This window comes from Empidonax traillii, unplaced genomic scaffold (assembly GCF_003031625.1).
Source record: "Empidonax traillii isolate 1590-97213 ecotype Southwest subspecies unplaced genomic scaffold, ASM303162v1 scaffold238:size1398292, whole genome shotgun sequence".
In the NCBI taxonomy this organism is placed as follows: Eukaryota; Metazoa; Chordata; class Aves; order Passeriformes; family Tyrannidae; genus Empidonax; species Empidonax traillii.
The window spans coordinates 746,506-765,750 of NW_020955431.1; the positions used below are offsets into that span (position 1 = coordinate 746,506).

General features: G+C 40.1%; 1 protein-coding gene across 5 annotated transcripts in view; it reads right to left on the reverse strand.

The window, feature by feature from the left end:
• Window positions 1-9,475: 9,475 nt before the first annotated feature.
• OTULINL (OTU deubiquitinase with linear linkage specificity like) overlaps window positions 9,476-19,245 on the reverse strand; it is a 29,525-nt gene continuing 19,755 nt past the window's right edge. For all 5 annotated transcript variants that reach the window (XM_027888453.1, XM_027888449.1, XM_027888450.1 and 2 more), the window contains exons 3-8: window positions 19,195-19,226; window positions 19,000-19,091; window positions 16,676-16,825; window positions 15,776-15,904; window positions 12,831-13,103; window positions 9,476-11,688 (exon numbers count right to left, since the gene is read on the reverse strand). In XM_027888453.1, coding sequence (XP_027744254.1) covers window positions 11,509-11,688; window positions 12,831-13,103; window positions 15,776-15,904; window positions 16,676-16,825; window positions 19,000-19,091; window positions 19,195-19,226 — 856 coding nt within the window. In that variant the 3' untranslated portion in view covers window positions 9,476-11,508. The remainder of the gene's footprint in view (window positions 11,689-12,830; window positions 13,104-15,775; window positions 15,905-16,675; window positions 16,826-18,999; window positions 19,092-19,194; window positions 19,227-19,245) is intronic.

Sequence of the window (19,245 nt, forward strand, 5' to 3'; positions counted from 1 at the left end):
TAGAGAGCAAGGTCATGAATCTGCCCAGCCTCCTTAGAGTAATAAAGCAGATAAAAGACCAACAGTAAAATCAAAACCACCATATGGCGTTGTCTTGGAGAAGTGATCAAGATGAAATCAAGTGATGAGTTGTAATGTTCTCCCTGGGGAATCTGACATGTCTGCATACATCACATTTGCTAGGTGATATGATAAAAGCTCATCTGTGCACTCACCAAGGAGCATGGAGAGACCACCCTTTGTCAGCTATACAGATGGCAAGCCTAGCTTAAAATCTAGTGAGAGGTGTCTTTTGTAGTCAAATGTACTTTGTGAGGTTAGATGTAAGGTCAAGACAGCAAGAGAAGCAATATTAAGTTGGGTTACTGAAATAATAAAACATCCCAAAGAATATCTCAGAGTATGCAAGAGTATGATAAAATTTGTATTTTAGTATCAAAAATCAAGAAGCTAAGGGGATTTTATTACAGTACTCAAATTCAATTGCCCCCTTTACTGTTTTCTAAAAGGAAAAAAAGGCACAGTATTTTCTCTAATGAGTTAATGGATCAGCCTCAAGATTTTTTTCAGTTCATTGATCAAGTCAACTCAATCCATTCATTTGGACAAATCCCTCTCAGCTGATGATTATAAGTCTACCTAATGAACAAGCCTTTGGAGTTGCTTAGATGTGGCTGCCCTTGCACATACCTGCTCGAAACAAGTAACGTATTTATGCCTGCTGTGCAACTGCTCTCCAGCTGACCAGCTCCTCAGACTCACACTTGTAGATGCTAGCTCCTGTCATCTGCCTTTGGTCCATGGTCCCTGACAAGAGGCAGCTCTCCATTTCTGGCTTGACCTTGCGTTAGTCTCCCTCGACAAGGAACATCAGGGCTTCTAGCCATTACCCTTCTTCCAGCTGTGGTACTAGAATCGGTTTTGTGGATGGTATAAGCATTCTTCTCAGGATGCAGCTGGCAACATACACTGGCTTCCATCAAGAAGTAGATCTTAAATCTCAGCAACAGCATAAACTCTTTACTGCGGTACTGTTCATAAATCTTCTCAAGACATACAGAAAATTTTCAGTTAATAAAAAAAAAAATCTCAATAGGAGGGTTGAACTGATCCATAATATATATTGAACTAGAATAGAGTAGAGAGACCCCTAAAGTAGAGATCCTTTGGAAGGTTGTAACAGTAGGATTAAGTCTCTGAGCAGGAGCTCAATTCCTTAGCGGGGAACAGGGGCGGGTGGGGGTGGAATTGAAGATTAGCAAAACAAGAGCTATACCAGAAACATGAAAAAGTCCATTTTACAGTAAGCAACAGTGACATCCACAACTAAATCAAACAAACAAATCTCACTTATGTGAGAGCAGCAGGAAAAAACAAACAACTTCCCCCTAACACCCCCCCCCCGTCAGAACAGAAACCTTTTATTGCTGGATAGTTTCAAAACCATTTCCACAAGCAGTGTAGAAAAGAGAAGGTGAGATAAGATTAGTTTAATGTATAGCATTGCTGAGACAAGAGACCTAGCAAGAACATTCTTAATCAAAAGCAACTGCATATTTTACATACATGTAATTACCAAAACATTCTTTATAGCTAATAAATAGTTCATCCAAAATTCTGACAGGTTAACTTTTTTAATTATTAACTTAGTTTTTTTGAGTTATGGACTTCTTTACTGGAAAAGTATGCATTTAGATTATTTAGATTTATATAGTCTTATGTATTATTTGTAGTTTATACATAAGTATTTAGACTTGCCACCACCATTGTTAAATAGTATTAACCTATATTTAGTGTTTCCCGAATGCCTTCCTTTATTAGGACATGTAACTGTGCCTGCTGTTTCAAATAAAACCAACCAACCAAACAAACAAAACCCACCTAAAACCAAAACAAAAACAAGCCTCAAAAATCTCTCCAGTGAATTTCTTGAAGCTAGAATAGTTGGCTTTGAAAAAACTGGTCAACAAACCTTACAGCTAGACTGTAGCAAAGAAACAGCTAGTTGATGACTGGTTTGTTTTCATCTGTCTTCTGCCTGGAGTAACACCATCTATTTTTGCATTTCCCCATCAAGTCAAGTCAGCTGAATACAATTTACCCTGCCATTCAAAAAAAATAAGGTACATATAGCTCACATTACTGAGTATAAAAAAGATCATAACAGTTCTGAAAAGACTGTCTTGTTATTTGACATTGATTCACCAGAATGAGCCTGAGCAGTATAGCTGTCCAGGAGCCTGCCAAGTGTAGGAAGTGCAAAGACTTTTAGGGTTGTTGTGTTTTTTTTTTGACCACCAGTGTCTGTTAATTTTTCTATATGAGGCTTATTTGTATCTTTATTTGAATCAGTTAATCATAAAAACCCAAACCAAAACCTACAGTGTGATTCCCTTGCTCAGATTATAGAATAAGCGAAATAACATTTCTGGTCCTGATTTTTGCACTATCACACCACGGACGTGCAAATCTGGTTCTGTTTTGCTGACCTTAATTTACCCAGTCCAGACTTCTGCAGGTATTTACAGGAAAGGTCCTATGGTAACACACATCATCTGGAGACACAAACTACACCAAGTAGATAAGCTGTATAGGTACTGCTGTCAGGCTTAAAAACAGCCATAGTACCAGCCTTAGGACCCAGTAAATTCTCTCAATTCCCAATGGTTTGCAGTTGCACATGTGCATAGAGAATTTGCCATAGGCTTTATGGCATCCTGGACCTAAAATACTGTAAGTTTTCAGTGCTCCTCTACCCATCGTACCAGCCTGACAACACTGGCTGGCAAGTCTGTCTTCTGCATCTCAGACCAACCTTGCACTTAGGGATAGATTCTGCCTCAGAGTGTGGAAAATGTTCATTTACATTTCAGCTAAAACCCAGGACTTTGGGGAATAAACAGATAGATCTTGTTACATTTGTTAGGTGTAGAGACAGAGGAATCCCAGACACAAAAGAAGTTTTTCTATTATTTTCTCTTTACGCAGTGCTCTTGCGAGACTGATTCAAATGTGGTTAAACCCTGTGCTAATATTTGGAATACATGAAGGAGGAATTCATAATCACATTAAGGGAGAGATTAGAAGATAGAAGATGAACCTTAGAATGAGTGGCATCTGGTAAGTTTTACCAGATGAAAGCTGTTGATTTGATCACATTCTGTCAGGAAAATCAATACATGCTATTTGGCCTTTTAGTCAAACAGAGAAAGGCGTATCAGGATTCACTGACAGGCAGATGTAGCAAGACAGATGAAAAAAGGCATATGCTTTTAAAAGTACAGATAATTCATTGGTGGATTAGCTCACTGAATGATTTTAAGATTAAATGTAATACCTTTCCTGAAAAACATGCTCTCCTTTGAAGTAGAATAAAATTATACAGTGTCCGTTCTTAAACTTTAAATCTCACGACTCAAAGACCAGTGAATTTTAACACACTAAGAATGAAATGGGAGGAAGAGAACAGGTTGAAGAGGTGGTGAACTCAGAGCTAGGTGCTTTCCTGTCTAAGGAGGTATTTCTAGATGGAAACCCCCTTTATTCACTAATTGACATAATCCTGTAACATCCACAGGATGTTTTCTTGGTTAGGTCTGTAGAATGAGCTAGAGTGGCATTTGCTCTCTTGATTCAACAGGCCTGAAATAAATGTCATAGATTCCCATTCTGGCCCCAGGTTCTGGGGTTCCATTTTTCATCCAATCCCAGCTGGAAGAGCTCATCTAGGCAAGTCAAGTGGCGTGTTTACCAGGGGTACGTGAAGAGACTAGGCACTGCTAAATCTGGACATGTATCACCTAGGAGATGATGACATATATATATGGAATGTGTGCTGCAACTGACATATGGGACCAAACTCTTTTTCCTCATTCGTTTTCTAATAAAAAGTCTCAAAATTACTTTATATCAATGTTCTAAACAGCCAAAAATGGTAAAATATTGATATACTAATTTACCTCCATAATCTAATTAATCCTACTTCTATGAAAGCATTAGTTGCTTAGTTTTGTTTAAGAATGTCAAGCAAGCTGGATAGCCAAGATCCCAATTTCCAGCACCTTGTGGCAGCAAGCAACCTTCTGTCCAGACCCAATGCAATTTCCATGCATGAAGAGAGACTGGATGACAGTTAAATTGTGTTTTAAACCGCAGGTTTAAATCTAAAATATCAAGCAGCCCTGGATGAGAAGCAAGACAGACAGTGTTGAGTGTTAGCTCTACTTAGCTCGTTTTAGTAAGAAAAACATACAAAAATAGGCCTCACAGTTCATATGCCAGGACTGAAATGCAGCATCAGAATTTTTCTGTCTCACAGACAAAAATTAAAGAAATTCTTGTGGTTCTCCTCCTGTTCATGCCCTTGGTATAGACTGAGACCACAGGGTAGTTACTGTACTCCCTTTTCAATTCAGCTTCCACAAAAACTGCAGAGGAAAAAAAATAAAAAGGGGTCAACTCTATAGCCTAACTGAATTTAGAAGTGTAGGAGGAAAAGTGACTTCACACAAAGGTTGCAGATTTTAATACTTGGCAAGAAACTGGGTATTTCTTTGCTGGCAGCATCTCAGAGGAATCATTTGCTTTGTTAGTAAATTACATGCATCTAGGGCACTAAAATTATCTACAACTCTAATTCTTTTTGTTTTTAACCAGCTCCAAAAATATAGCTGTCATGAAACCATTAATATCAATGTGTTTTTCTATTAATATTTCACATTTGGAACTCACAAAGGTACAGTCAACATACTGATGTTCATTTATGTAATAAACCCTTCATCAAAACCAGTATTTTATGTATTCCAGCACTTAATTGTGCTGGAATATGTCTTTTTTTGAAAAGGGCAATAAAATACCCACCAATAAATAGGCTGGTGGCTTTCCACATGAATGGTGTTCTATTTTTATTTAAATAATGTCCCTTACTTTATTCACCTCTCCTTCTTGCATTTTGGAAGTACAGGGCTACCAGCAGCTGGAACTCAAGTAGCCCTAATTTGATTCCTAACTGTATAATATTTATTCTGTGCAGTACTCAGTGCCTCTAAATCAGTTACACTTGCTGAATTAAATGATACAACTAGCTTTTCTGGCTAATGCTGCTGTGAAGTCCATTAATTACACCACTCTTACAGTTTGGAAAAATGTCTTTGATCCCTTTTTCAAATATGTCCATTTCTACAGTTTGAATTGTCACACCTTTTTTTTTTTTCCTGCCTTTGAGTAATTCAAAGTGCATTTTTAAATAGAAAGGCTTATGGAGCTGCCCGAAACAGAACCAAAACCTTGTGTAGTTTGCATGGGTTCTTTAAAAAAAAAACAACCAGCCAACATGTTCACATTTTTTGTCCAACACCCACGGACGCTTTGTGCTACTAACCCAGATAGAACATCCCATGGTGGTTACTGCACAGTTTTGCTTCTGTTTCCATGACTTTGGTGGAAGCTCTAAGGAATATCTCAATTCCAGATACCTGTATCTGCAGCTTTCCTGAGTTACGCTCACATCAAATGTTGGGATGTGAAGAAATTCACCTTGTTGGGTATGCTCAGGCTGTAAAGTTTGACTTCCACTTTTCTCCTTTACTTAGATAATGTATTGAGGTCTAGATGTCTGTCACTGAAGACTCTTAAGCTCCTATGCTCAAAGCTAATCTGAGAAGGCTAATGAGAGAGTTCAACATTTCCCTGATATACCTTTGGTGACCCTGAAGACAGAGATGTGGTCCAATTTGGCTGGCCATACTTCCTGATTAGATGGGCTTTTCACAACCTGTGAAACAAAAGCATACAGTTTTACTCATGTTCCATTCAGAACTTCTGCAGAAAGTGGCTGAAGGGTTTCTTGGCTGTATCATCCCTGCTTCCACTCACAGCTTTGAAAGGGCAGCAGAGAAAAGCTTAAATTACAGTAGGCATCATCTAGTCATGTATCATATTTTAGGCTGCAGGGCAAGAAAATCTGCAAGTACACTTTCTATGTAGTATCCATGAACTTGCTACGTCTTCCTCCATGAATTTGCTTACTTCTCCTCACCATATCTCTTCCATATCTTCTTCTTAACCATTAGCTGATCGCTTGAACTCCCATGTATCTCCTGTGTGAGGTCCAGAATCACTCCAGGATTGATTCTAATTCCATACCTTCTGAGCCTCTTCCTCTTAGGCCCTTTCGCTCTGTTCTAATCCATGTCCTGTAGAAATACAGGCTCATGTGTTAGCACATTAAAGAAGCAAAGAGGGAAGACAACAGAAACATAGATTTACTTTTTTTTTTTCCCCTTCTAGTAGCATGGATAGAATATTAAGCTAAACAGATTTTTATAAAATCGGTAATTAACATGTAACATACCAAGTATTTTAGAACTTAACTTATCCCAAGCCAGCATTGGAGCAGGTATACCTTAGGAGGGAGAGACTGCAGCCTGTTAAGTACTCACACTGAAGCACTGGAAGAGTCAGAAATGAGGAAGGGCAAAGAGAAATCACTGCGTCTTGACTGCACACACCCTCTCATGCTGCTCACTGCCTCACTGATGTGACTGAGTGTGACCTGTGGTGATAACAAGGGTGTGGAGAGGAGCCTGGAGTGAAGTTGAGCCTGGGAAAGAAGAAATGTTTTTTCCCTAAGTGTTCTAACATTTGTCTTTTTTTAAGTTTCCCAATACCCAAATCTGTAAGTACTCATGCTAATTGACAATAAATTATTCTGTGAATTGAGTCCATTTCACCCATGACAGTGATTTCCCTATCTTGATCTTAGCCTAAAAGCTTACTTGCACCTGTCCTTCCTGGTTTTGCCTGTCCTGCTGGTGTGGGACTTGAGCAAGCGAGCAGATGTGTGGGTACTTGACTGTTGGCTGGAGTGAACCCACCACTGTCATCTGGACAAGTGTGACAATGAAGGAATTGCAAGGAAAACAGACCTTATTAAACTACATTTTCTGATTCTTGGAAGCCATCTACTGGATAGATAAAAAAAGACACAAAATCCTTCATAGCTAAACGCTGTATTTGTCATCTGAAACTCAAAGGATGTTAATTTTCAACATTTTTAGGACCATAGAATCACAGAATGGTTTGGCTTGGAAAGTATCTCAAAGATCATCTAGTTCCAATCCCCCTGCCATGGGCAGGGACACCTTCCCCAGGACCAGGTTGCTCAAGACACAGTATATCACAATCCTGTAAATTACTACCATGGGGAAAATACTCAGCTGAACATGCAAACTTGACTCAAAGACACAGAGAGTTATTAGCTGCTATATGTGCTACAGACTTCAGCAGTTACTGCACACAAACTTGCACAAGTGCATTCAACTTAGTTGCCTCCTCATTTCAATAGAGTTGAACTACGGCCAAGTGCTTCACTAGAGAGGAAGACTTTTGTTAATTGCCCTCCCAAGGCATTAACCTTTAAATTATGCAAAATTGGGATACATCAGAAGATGAAAGCATCCAGGACCCATTCTATCTCTTTCATGTTTTTCATTTTTCCCTCCCAGCAGCACTGTTCATCTGGACAACAGTGCAACAGCTCCCAGCAATGCCCCAGCCGTCATCCTCACTAACTAGCCCTGGCTGACAGAGCTGACCCAAAGTTCTGTGGTTTGTGAAGAGAGATGCAAATCAGCCAAGCCTCAGGAAGAGAAGTTTTCTGCATTTATCTCCTGTCTGTGCGTGCTACATCATCACCTCCTGTCTCTGGGGCATGTGAGTTGCCTCAGAAATCTGCTGATAAATCTCTAAAAAAGTCTCTGCAAGGCTGCCTGCTCCATCGCTGGCCAAGAGCAGGGTTGGGCTAACACCACAAGGGATGCTGTGAACATGAACAAAGGCCACTTACTGAGGCAGCACCTTCCCAGCCCAACAGCCACACCAGGCTCCTCTCCAAAATAATTTCAAGGGACCCTCAAAGACCCAGGTCCTGCTCTCTCACAAAACGAGGCCCAATATGGAAGTTTGTCTCCTGCCAGGGAGGCCTTCAAGCTCCCTGAAACCCTCACAAGCCAAGAGGGAAGGACCAAGGCTTCTGTGGCACCAAAAGCCTAGCTTGACCTCTTCCTCAAAATCAGGAGCTTTTCACAAAAATGAAGACTCCAAAAAAAATTAGCGCTGTAATGGCACTAACGTAACAGGGTCACTGGTGGGACAGCTGTAAGATTGGTGAAGTATAGAGAGACAGGGAAGTCCAACTACTAGCTAGTAAAAAAAAAAAAAATCATCAGGTCCTTTCTGTGCTTTGAATGGACAAATGTTCATTTTTCTGGACAAACGAACTGTTTTGAAACCATACATATTCCTTAAAACTGTGGTTTAAGCAAATTAAAAATTGCATTTGAAAACTGCTTCCTAGACATTGAACTCAATACCCTGGGCCTAAACAGGTGAACTTACCAGCAACAAAAAAACCCTACACTGGGCAATTTTTAGTTAGCTTCACCTTAGTAGCCACAAACTAGACAAGAAGCAATTTCAGTGTTAAGAGCTGAAGAATGAATATTGCCAGTATCTCTTTTGAAGATAAAATGAAATATGTAACGTGGTTTATACATTTTTTGAGATGCAGTTTTGAACAAAAGATTCCATTCAAACCACAGAACATTTTACTCCATTATGCATAAAAGAGATAAATTTCTTCAGCTGTCCTGTTAAATTCTTAACACACATTTTCAAGTCTGGGGAAAAATCCAAATCCAACGTGGAGGTTTCAGTATGTTTTCTTCTTCTTGCTAAACTAAAACCAATAAATAATAAACACATCCTGCCTTTAGCTGCCTACAACAATGCATTTAAAAAAAAAATTGGTAATGACTCTGTGCTTCTGGATTTGTACAGCAGATTTGTCTCTGCCACCAATTGGAACAGATCATGCAGCACCTGTCACTTCCATAGTACCTCTTAGTTCCAGATGCCCTTTATTCAGAATGATTTTCTTTTTAATGTATTTTTCTTGTATATATTTTTATATATATCTGCACATGCATTTCAAATGTTACATATGTATTTCATTATATACAAAAAATATGTATTTTTTGTTTTATACACCTGTAAAATATATTATCAGAGTAACTCATGAAAACTCAGTGCAGCCTCAAACCTGTCTTTATGTTTCTTAAGATCCTGTGTAGAGCTCTGTCTGCATTTCTCTCTTTGTGATTATTCTCACCTGAAGCTCCTTTCTTCACCTCCCATTTCTGTTCCTGTTATGATCTGGCTATTACCTTTGACATCTGATAAGCCAGCAGATCTGTTTCAATATGTCCCTTCTGGATTACTGGGACAAAAGTTCACCTAATTTCAAATATTTGGGGCAGAGAGATTTATGCTGACCACTTCCAGCTCCCACTACAGTTAGTCAGGAGAACCAGACCCTGGTAGAGACCCCATCCTCTGGCTGTCTGTGTGCCACTGACAAGGCAGGGAGCCCAAGGTGACTGAATTCAGATGGAGACATCCAAATTGGTGAGGTAAATTCCACTTTCTGTGTTAGATCTTTATAATCACCTGCTATTAATATGCTCAAGATCACAAAAACTTACATTTTGACAATTTACCACTTTCAGCTGTAATGCTTTTATTTCTATTTTTAAATAATATGCAAAACATTAAAAAGCCCACTATAAAAATACATACTTTTTTTGGTATGTCTGCTTGTACCAAAACAAGAATAAAATATAGGCAAGTTTATTGATAGCTGTAAATGTTACTGTTGATGCAAAATAGACAGCAATATTCTACACTCAGGCATTATAACATTTCCCCATGCAAAGCAGAACCAAATCTAAACTAAGAAAATTATTTCATTCAGTGAAAAAGAGCTCCTTTTAATAAATAAGGTGTTTTCTATGCAGGTTCTGATGAGATGAAATTATTACAACTATCAAAACTTCTTAATTAAAAGTTACAAGTTATTGAACAAAACTGAACTCAGAAACACTTCCAGGAAACAAAACTGCTACAATACAGAATTCAAGTGTTTGTGTTTATAAATATATATACATGAACATACAAATAAAAGGAGTGTAAGGGGTAAAATTTCTTTCCTTTACACAAAGGAACTGAGTGCTCTCCATTCACTCCAAGCATTACATTTAAATACCTCATGCAACTGCTTTAGCTCCTGCAGGCCCTGTTCACATTTTCGTTACTGGTTTGCATTTTCTCCTGAAGGAACTGAAAAACAAACCTGCCTGTCCCCTTATCTCCAGGATAAGGAAAGAACAGGCTTTGTTTCTTAATTAATCCTGCTTTCTTCAATACAACCGTATGCCTATGGCATTGTAAGCTTTTCACAAATATTTTGTAAGATCTAAGGTTTCTTCAAGTTAAGGTCCCTTATTTTAAAGTAATCAAAACACAACTGATTCTTTTAGAAAACAGAACTGAGCAAAATATTCCATGTAGTAAGGTAAATTTCATTTAGTTGTCCTGGACAGAATTCTTCAAACATGGAGATCTAAGTAAGATTAATCTTAAACAAAGAGTTCATTGCATACTCAGAGGGGAAACCTGTATGCAACACCGCTGAAATAACATAATGCATAGAAAATGAATATTTTCTGAAAATATGGTGTTTGTAAATGTATTCCATGCACAGTTTTCTCATATGAATTGCAAAGGAAATCTTGGCAGGTAATGTTGGAATCATCCCTTAAAGGATTAACAAGGTGACAAAAACCACATGCAGCTACTGGGTCTAACTCTGTTGCCTGTGACTGATTAATACTGCCCTTTTTAACTTTGAGAAAGCTATGAACTTTCCTCACTTATAAAGCAGATCGATCATATGGCACAGTATTCTCGTTCATTTTTTTCCCCTGTGTAAAAGTTCTTCACCTTCAGGTATCTCTGCTGAGTGCAGACAGCTTAATTTCTCATGTCTGAAAAAAGTACAGCTGGCAGCTGCTTGCTCTGCCCATCCCTGGAGAGAGGCATTCTAGCAACAAGGGAAGCCAAGTGAGATTTGAAGCAGCTACATAGAGGCCCCACTTTACATCCTCCCATGCCAGGCAGCCCCAAGTCAATACAAGTTAAATACTTTGGAGTATAAACTGTGGGACCCCAAGAGTTGCTTCCTTTGTGATTCATCCTCCCTAGCCAGAGACAGGCAGGCAGTAGGGAAAGGCAGTTTCATTGCTTTAGGCACTTGAGTTTAACCCATCCATGGATGTCAGAGTAAACCCTTAAGCTACCAGTGGAAAACCCAGAATTATCTTTGCTTTCTTTGTCAGGCAGTCCAATTTTTTTTTTTTTTTTGTCTGACAATCCTCAAATGTGACATTTCTTTTCCCCAGACACTATAGCAATATATTTTACGGTTTTATGGCTGACTGATGGTGAACTGAGCTGCAATGGGAAAGCAAAATGTTTACACAATAAACTCATAAATCATTCTGTATTCATTAACAAGCATTCTCAAGATTTTACTGCTGATGATTAGAAACTTAATTCACTGGATCTGGTCACTCACTATATTTTACAAAGGAAAAAGAAGTCACTGGTCCTTCACGTTCTGAACAGGGGGATGTGATAGTAGCGGTCATCCTCAGTCAGGAGAGAAATCTCATTCCATTCCCTTCGGTATTCATCTGGATAGTTTACTTGAAATTCCTCAGTATTAAACCTATGCAGTCTGTAAACTCTTATCTTTACTTGAAGCACATATCCAAGAAGAAACAGTTCAACCTAAAAATGAAAGAAGTCTGTAAGACATTTATTTCTAGATGTAAAAAACTAAACTCAAGATAATCCAAGTTACAGGAAATAATTTAGTTTCAAAACAGTAGACAAGGAATAAAAGGGGCCCTTTTACAAGTGGAGTAAGAATTAAAAGTTTGAAGGGATTCTCAGCACTGCTCTTTTGCATGCAGAGGATATTCTGGTTAATGCCTGACACTTTGGAAACATCCCTCCGCAACCTGACTGGATACATAACCTGCTCCCAAAACCAGCTCACACAATGTAGCAGGGAGCAAGAAAGGACTAGCTATTATCAAAAGATTAACAGACCTTGAAAAATGGGAAGCCTGCCACCTTGTGATCCCTTGCTACATAACGAAAACGTAATAGCAAAAGGAGAAAATTTTCTTGTACTTCACATATATGAAACTTGAGAACTGACATCTTCATTGACACTTCTTGCAAAGGACTGCCTAATCTGGAAAAATGCTTTGGGAAAAGTTCATTTCCTTAGACAAAGCCAGACAGAGCAGAACTTGTTCAGTTAAAATCAAACTGCTCCTAAAGGTGACTGCATCGTGTAACAGTTGAGTTGATGACTGAAATTGATTATAAAAAATAATTGCAGCCATTGGAAAGGGAAATTACTTGCCGAGTGGCAGCATGGAGCTTAGATGACAGTACTTAACTCCTCACTAAATATAAAAAAGGAAGCAAAAACCTTAACATATAAAGGTGAGCAGTAGAGTTCTCATTACGTACTTTTAACAGACATTAGATCTCATGGGAATTAAAGAATGGGGAAAAAACAGAGGGATGATATAGGGTTTGGCATAGTGGAACAGATAGGAAAAGTAAAACAACAGGTCAAAACTGCATAATCTAAAATTATTTTACATATCAAAGGTATTGTTGTTCTAAACTATGTCTTACTGACAGCCCACAGCATTTATTTTTGTCCCAGCAAGAAAACTGTCCACTCTTACTACATTTTCTTTCCTGGAAGATAAATGGCTATCCTCAGTCCACTTCCTCGCATCCCAAAGAGGTAAATGGGCCAGCTATCATGGATGATGTATTGATATGATCACCTAATCACATCAAAGATGGAGTAAGGTCTGCGATTTGCATTTCATTTATATCCTTACCTGGTTTAGACAAAGAGAGTCACCTATGGAGTTCAGATGATTCATCATAAAACTCAGAGGATCAGAGGAAGTATCACGAGCAAAAAGAAGGCTAAAAAGGTTGTGTACAGGTTCATCCCTGTTCTTTATCTGCTCATAGGCTTCAACAACTTCATAGAGCATGATGAACTTTATGGCCTCATATAGTTTGTGTTCCTTGCTTTCATCAGAAAAGAGTGTATTACACATGTTTCCTCTTTCCTCATGATCTTTAATAGCATTTATTTCAGCCCACTGGAAAGCACACAGAAGAATATTAATAAAATTAATAAGAAATCTTTTTACATGAAAGATAGCACAACAGAAACAGGTACCTTTTCTAAGCGTATAGCACCTGTTAACTAACACAGCCCAGGCAGAACAGCATTTGCAGGCAGCAACCCACAAGATGACCAAGGCCAATCGTATGAGGTTCAACAAAGCCAAGTGTTCGTTCCTGCACAACCACCCCAGACAGCGCTACAGGCTTGGGAAAGAGTAGCTGTGAAGTTGTTCAGTGGAAAAGGATCTGAGGGTGCTGGTCAACAGCTGACTGAGCATGAGCCAGCAGTGTGACCAGGTGGCCAAGAAGGCCAATGGCATCCTGGCATGTATCAGGAATAATGTGGCCATCAGGATCAGTGATCGTCCCCCTGTACTCAGCACTGGTGAGGCCTCACATTGAAAACCTGGAGAAAATGAGGCTCAAGGGGAGACCTTATCACTCTCTACAACTACCTGAAAGGAGACTGTAGCCAGGTGGAGGTCAGTCTCTTTTCCCATGTGATAGAACAAGAGGAAAAGGCCTCAAATTGTGCCAGGGGAGGTTTAGATTGGATATTATTTAGTAATTCTTCACCCATAGGGTTGTCAGGCATTGGAAGAGGCTGTCCAGAGAAGCAGTTGAGTCACTGTCCCTGGAGATATTTAAAATGCGTGTAAATATGGCACTTGGGGACATGGTTTAGCACTGCGTTAATGGTTGGACTTGATCACAGAATCATAGAATCAACTGGATTGGAAAAGGCCTCTGAGATAATCAAGTCCAACCCTTGATCCAACACTGATGTGGTTACTAGACCATGGCACCAAGTGCCACATCCAGTCTCATCTTAAAAACCTCCAGGGATGGTGAATCCACCACCTCCCCGGCAGCCCATTCCAGTGTCTGATTACTCTCTCTGTAAAATTTTTTTCCTAATATTCAACCTAAACCTCCCCTGGCACAGCTTAAGATTGTGCTCTCTTGTCCTACTGCTGGTTGCCCAGGAGAAGAGACCGACCCCCACCTGGCTACAACCTCCTTTCAGGTAGTTGTAAAGAGTGAATGATCTTAAAGGTCTTTTCCAAACTAAATGATTCTATGATTCTATGACAATGGAGCTGGGAAAGACAGCAGAGACTCCTACTAGTGAAAATAGGCAAAAATCCATCTCACTGGCCAAACACCATCTTTGTAAAAATAAAATGAAGTTGGGAGCTAGACCTCATTCCCAGTAACAGCATAATGCATCACAGACTTGCTCTGAAACAATTTGTTAATTTTAAGGATTTATTCATTCTGTTGACTCAAAACTTTTCTCTTTAAAAAAAAATCCAATTTAAATGCTTTGTGCACTAACAGCAACTTAAAAGAACTACAAGTTAAAAATAAAAGCCAAACAACCTAACACTGGCAAATGCAAAGAGCAACCAGAACAAAATGGTAACTGCACACAAGAACCACCAGGCACATCTCAAGAAGACAGGCTGTCATGTTAGCGTGTGAAAGGGTGCAGCCAAGGGACAAGGACCAAATCTCTATCTTAATTCCCTATTTTTCTTATTATAGCTTTGTTTCTAGAGCTATGTCTGTTTGGAGTTTGTTGGGGTTTTTTAAGTAACAATTACTATCACTGCTAATAGCATTTAAAACTACAGAGTTGAGGCTCATAAACACAGGGCCACATGAAAGGAATTATCTTCAATGTGTGCTAGTAAAGTAAGATCTTACAACTGTAGTAAGACAACCCAGAACCATGGTGTTTTGTAGAATATAAAATGACAGTTTAAAGTTTGATATGCTGGATAATGGATGCCTTCCAAGAAGCATTTCAACCCAACTGGCCAAAAGCCTGGAGTCCAGCCTATACTAGCATCCCCTTCATGGCTGTGACCTAGGATTGCACATGAAGCAACTGCCAGGCAGGAGGAAGAGGGAGAAGAGGCTGGTGGTGTGCTAGGGACAGTTTGTGACAAAGCAAACAGGAACAGTCCAGAGTTCACACCACTGCGGACATGCAGGAACCCCAGAGGAGCTCAAGGAAAGTGAAAGGTCTTGACAGGCTAACTGTTTATCTCTGTTTCAGAATGCTTTGGGGCTACTACAACCCCCAAGCTTTAACTACGTAAATAAGAGTTATACTCCTGGTTGGGAATGATGGCAATCAGGCAATGCTGAGCAGAGGCTGACAGGTCTTTTTAATCAAGTGTTTAAGCTTACAGAGAGAAAATACAGTAAAAATGGATAAATAAAACATTTCATGGTGATGGAAGCAAAGGAAATACAATAGTTTGAAAATAAAATGCACCATCTGTTTGCTCCTTCCCATTTGGGGAGGGAATCCTGAAGCATCTCATACAGCATCTTTATTTTTAATCAAAATGATGAAATACTGCACTTGATGGTAAGGACCAGCCACACAGTATCAGCTGTGGGGAGAATGGCCTCCCTAACTTGCAGGGTACTCCTGAGTACTTAGCCTAGTAGAATCCCAAAAGCTGGATGCCCCTGCGGGAGAGGTGAAGGCTTGGCCAGTAGCTCAGCAGTCTGAACCTGGGAGGGAGGCCGACTGCCACAGAAATGTATAACCAGGAGCAGTTCCCTAACTCTGTCGCAACCCATTCCTCAGGGCTTTTATTCCTCCAACCATTTCCTAAATACTCACATTTGTCTTTAATGCCTCCATACATTTGCGCAATTTCCCGAAGGCATTGGGACCTGTGTATCTTTCTGGCCCAAAACTGTATTGCTGAATCCAGTTACAACCTTGAGAATACAAAAGCTTTTCGGGAAGCTGGGATAAAAACAAAAGGCAAGCTAATCATAATCATAACAAGAACTAGAATATAAAGTTATATAAACTTGTCTACATAGAATTTATGATGTGGTTTTATCGTCTGGTTGTACAGTTCAAACAAAAAAAATTAGCCTCACAACTCAACTGCTATGAAGGAGGATCTATTTGACTGCCAACTCCTTAAGAAACTTTTAAAACAGGACCAGTCAAAAAAAAAGATGAAAATATGCTCTCAGCAAAATAAATAACCCACACTCTGGAAAAGCTGGGTATTTCCAAATTCACTGAGGTATTTAAGATTACAGGCACCTTCCAGGCTGCACACGCATCTTTACAGGCAGCAGATATAGATCCCACCTCCTTGCCGTTATCTGGAGCCCAGGGCAGTTTTCTGCTGCTCCAGCAACACAGCAGTTCCCAAGTAAGCCACTGGACTTTGTATGGATGTGGATGATGAGGATTCAAATATCCTGTTGTGTTAAGGGAGTGACATCTATCAAGGTGGCAGTAAAATTTATCCATCCACTTTTTCTTATCTTTCCTTTTCTATTTTTTTTTTCATATCATTTAGACTCATGTTTATATAGGTATGTTTAGATCAGAACAGTTTTTCAGTTAATCAGTTCAACGGGTTTGAAAACCCTCTCTTTAAATTCTGATAATGGTTCTCTACTTCAACAGCCAACACATCAGTTTCCAGACTGAACAACGCTTCCTTCTGCTGTGCAAGGATAGCTGAATCATGTTCATTTAGGACACGAATTTTACCTTCAGTATATCTCTCTCCTTCATCCATGAAGGAAAAGGAATGCCTTGGCTGAATATTTGAAAAAGCACCGCTCTTACTGCACTATAGTTGTCTCTCCTGACTTGTCTCAGGTATTTGATATGACAGCTCCAAAACAATTCTTCATAAGCCTAGAAAAAGAAAAAAAATTAGCAATAAAAAATTTTAAATCTTGGACAAAACCCATCTTGTTTGGAGTCCAATTCCAAACTACTCATAAGAGAGAGCTAGGGGAATGAGTACATTTTTTAAGTTTTATATACACAAAACTGTTACAACACCATGGTTTTGGCAAACACCCTAAACTGGAACTGCCCCTTAAGAATGACTCTGCACCCTCTCCAAACCCAGGGACTTGTTCAAGTCTCTGCACTGCTTCTGGCATAAACATTCACATGGTCAACCAAATTACAGCACATCAGCAAAGATTTTTGTGCCGTAATAGCTTTAACCTCAGCCACTTTGCAACTTGCACTGACACATGAGATGCAGCAGCAAAAAGCAAGAAACAGATATCTGGAAAAAATCTCCTTTTGGCAAAAACATCTCCTGACACTGACCTGAATCCATTGTGCAGTGGTGACCTGAGGCTGAGCAGATCTGGCAGCTCTGTGCTGAAGCGGACAGCCCTTGTTCCAGCTACACACTCCCTGCACTTCCTCTGCATTATCTCTGGCTCCTCTCTGAGCACTTGTTGGGACAATGTGGAGCAATAAACTGGTAGGGAATTAGGAAGAGTTCCACAGGCTGCTGCATCATTCTTACAGTTTCCTTCCTGAAGGGGGCAGCAGGATGCTCTCAATCCCTAGTCCTCTTTCATCTCTGTCCCTTCCTCACCCCATCCCACCACCACTTCTCAGCTGCATTGTCTCCCCTTACTCTTACTTTATCAGCTGTGATAGTAAGCCTACTGAAATCTTCCTGCTGGGGTAACTTTCTGCTGCTTCAGCAAGCTTGGGGGGCTCCGAGAAGGCTCCTGCTGGATGACCTACTCTATCAGCTCACTATCTGGGTGGACCACATCCAAGAGAAGACATGAGAGCCAGCACAAAAGAGGGAGAGGGATTGCTTAGCAAGAATGAGGTGAGAAAGAGGGACAAACAAGATAAACATGGGATTGGCCCTTCTGGGGACAGCAAGCATATTATGCTAGTTAAGGATCTCACGAGATCTCATCCTAAAATGTGCTCCTTACAGTGACAACTTCTCCCTTACCTAACCAGCCATCCATTGGCTGCTCCATATAGAGGAGTTTCCTTTTCAGTTCTTATCACCTAGATAGCTCATGGATTTTCTGAAAGGTTTTTTGCCCAGTATGTGCTTGCAAATTTATTAGAAGTTTTGCTATCTTTTGTCACTTGTTCCTCCAAATAGTTTTTGGACTTCTGTATTGTTCTGTGAACTTCTGGCATTGCTGTGTTCTTGCATTTAATGTGGCAAAGCTGGATCTTTTTCTCTGTTAGTCAACTGAACACAACTCCAGCTTTGTGAAAACTATCATCTTTTTTTCTGTAACTCCCTTATGCTGCTGCTTAGCCTTTTCAGCTTCTTTTTACCCTTTCCTAAGTCCTTCTTGGCAAGCATTTGCTCTGCGATTCCAATACCATGACCTACAGCTACATACATGCCAGAAACACTGGTGCAGTTACGCTGTGTGTGTCTTTGCTTGCAGCACCTTCCGCAGGTGAAGATGCCGGCACAGAGCTGGAGCAGAGGGATGGTGTGCATAGGCATGGGATGGCCACCACCCAGCACACTGGCTCCGTGCCCTCTGGGCACCACCCAAGCTGGCACAGGTCACATGCAAGCTCCTGCCCTGCCTGCCCCCAGCTGCAGCTGATGGCGCCAGACAAGGAGCCTTAGCGGCTGCTGGGAAGGCTGCCAGGCACTGGCTGCTGTCACATGGACCTTCAGAGCTTGGAAGAGAAGTGGATATGGTGCTTCATTCCTCCACGGAATGAGAGTTTTTACCTAAAATCAAAGGCTGGCCATGCGAGAGCATTAAGACCAAATTATTTGGGGTTTAGCACTGGGAATGATTTTTCTTAAGGGCGCTGTGTGTCTTGCTGGTGCTAGAGGGGAAAATTCAAAGAATATGCAAAACTAAAACTTCATCAACATTTTGGCCCATGCTGCTGCAGCCTTTATTTAGACCTATATTCATGCTGCCCTTTTTGCTTTTCATCTGTCAAGCCAGTGTAGCAGGCTCTGGCAGCTTCTGCAGCTGGTTGCACTGCGAGTGCTATTCCTTTCCCAGGTACTAGTTCCCCCCATCCTCATGCAGAGATTAAAATTTAATTCTTACCTCCCTCATGTGTTTGGCCTGCTTTGTTTCTCCTTTCCATTCTCTTGCACTATAACCAAGTAGATCAACTTCTGTCAGCACACTGAGATTCCCTAAATTGAGATTGATTCATAGATTAGTTACCTTCTGCGGTTCTGCATCTAAAGGGGAGCTGCAGGGGGATTAATGAATGTGGTATGACAACAAAAAGATTACTTATGAGTTTTGTCTGAAGGTAGTTGCTCCACCTGAAATATAAATGATAAA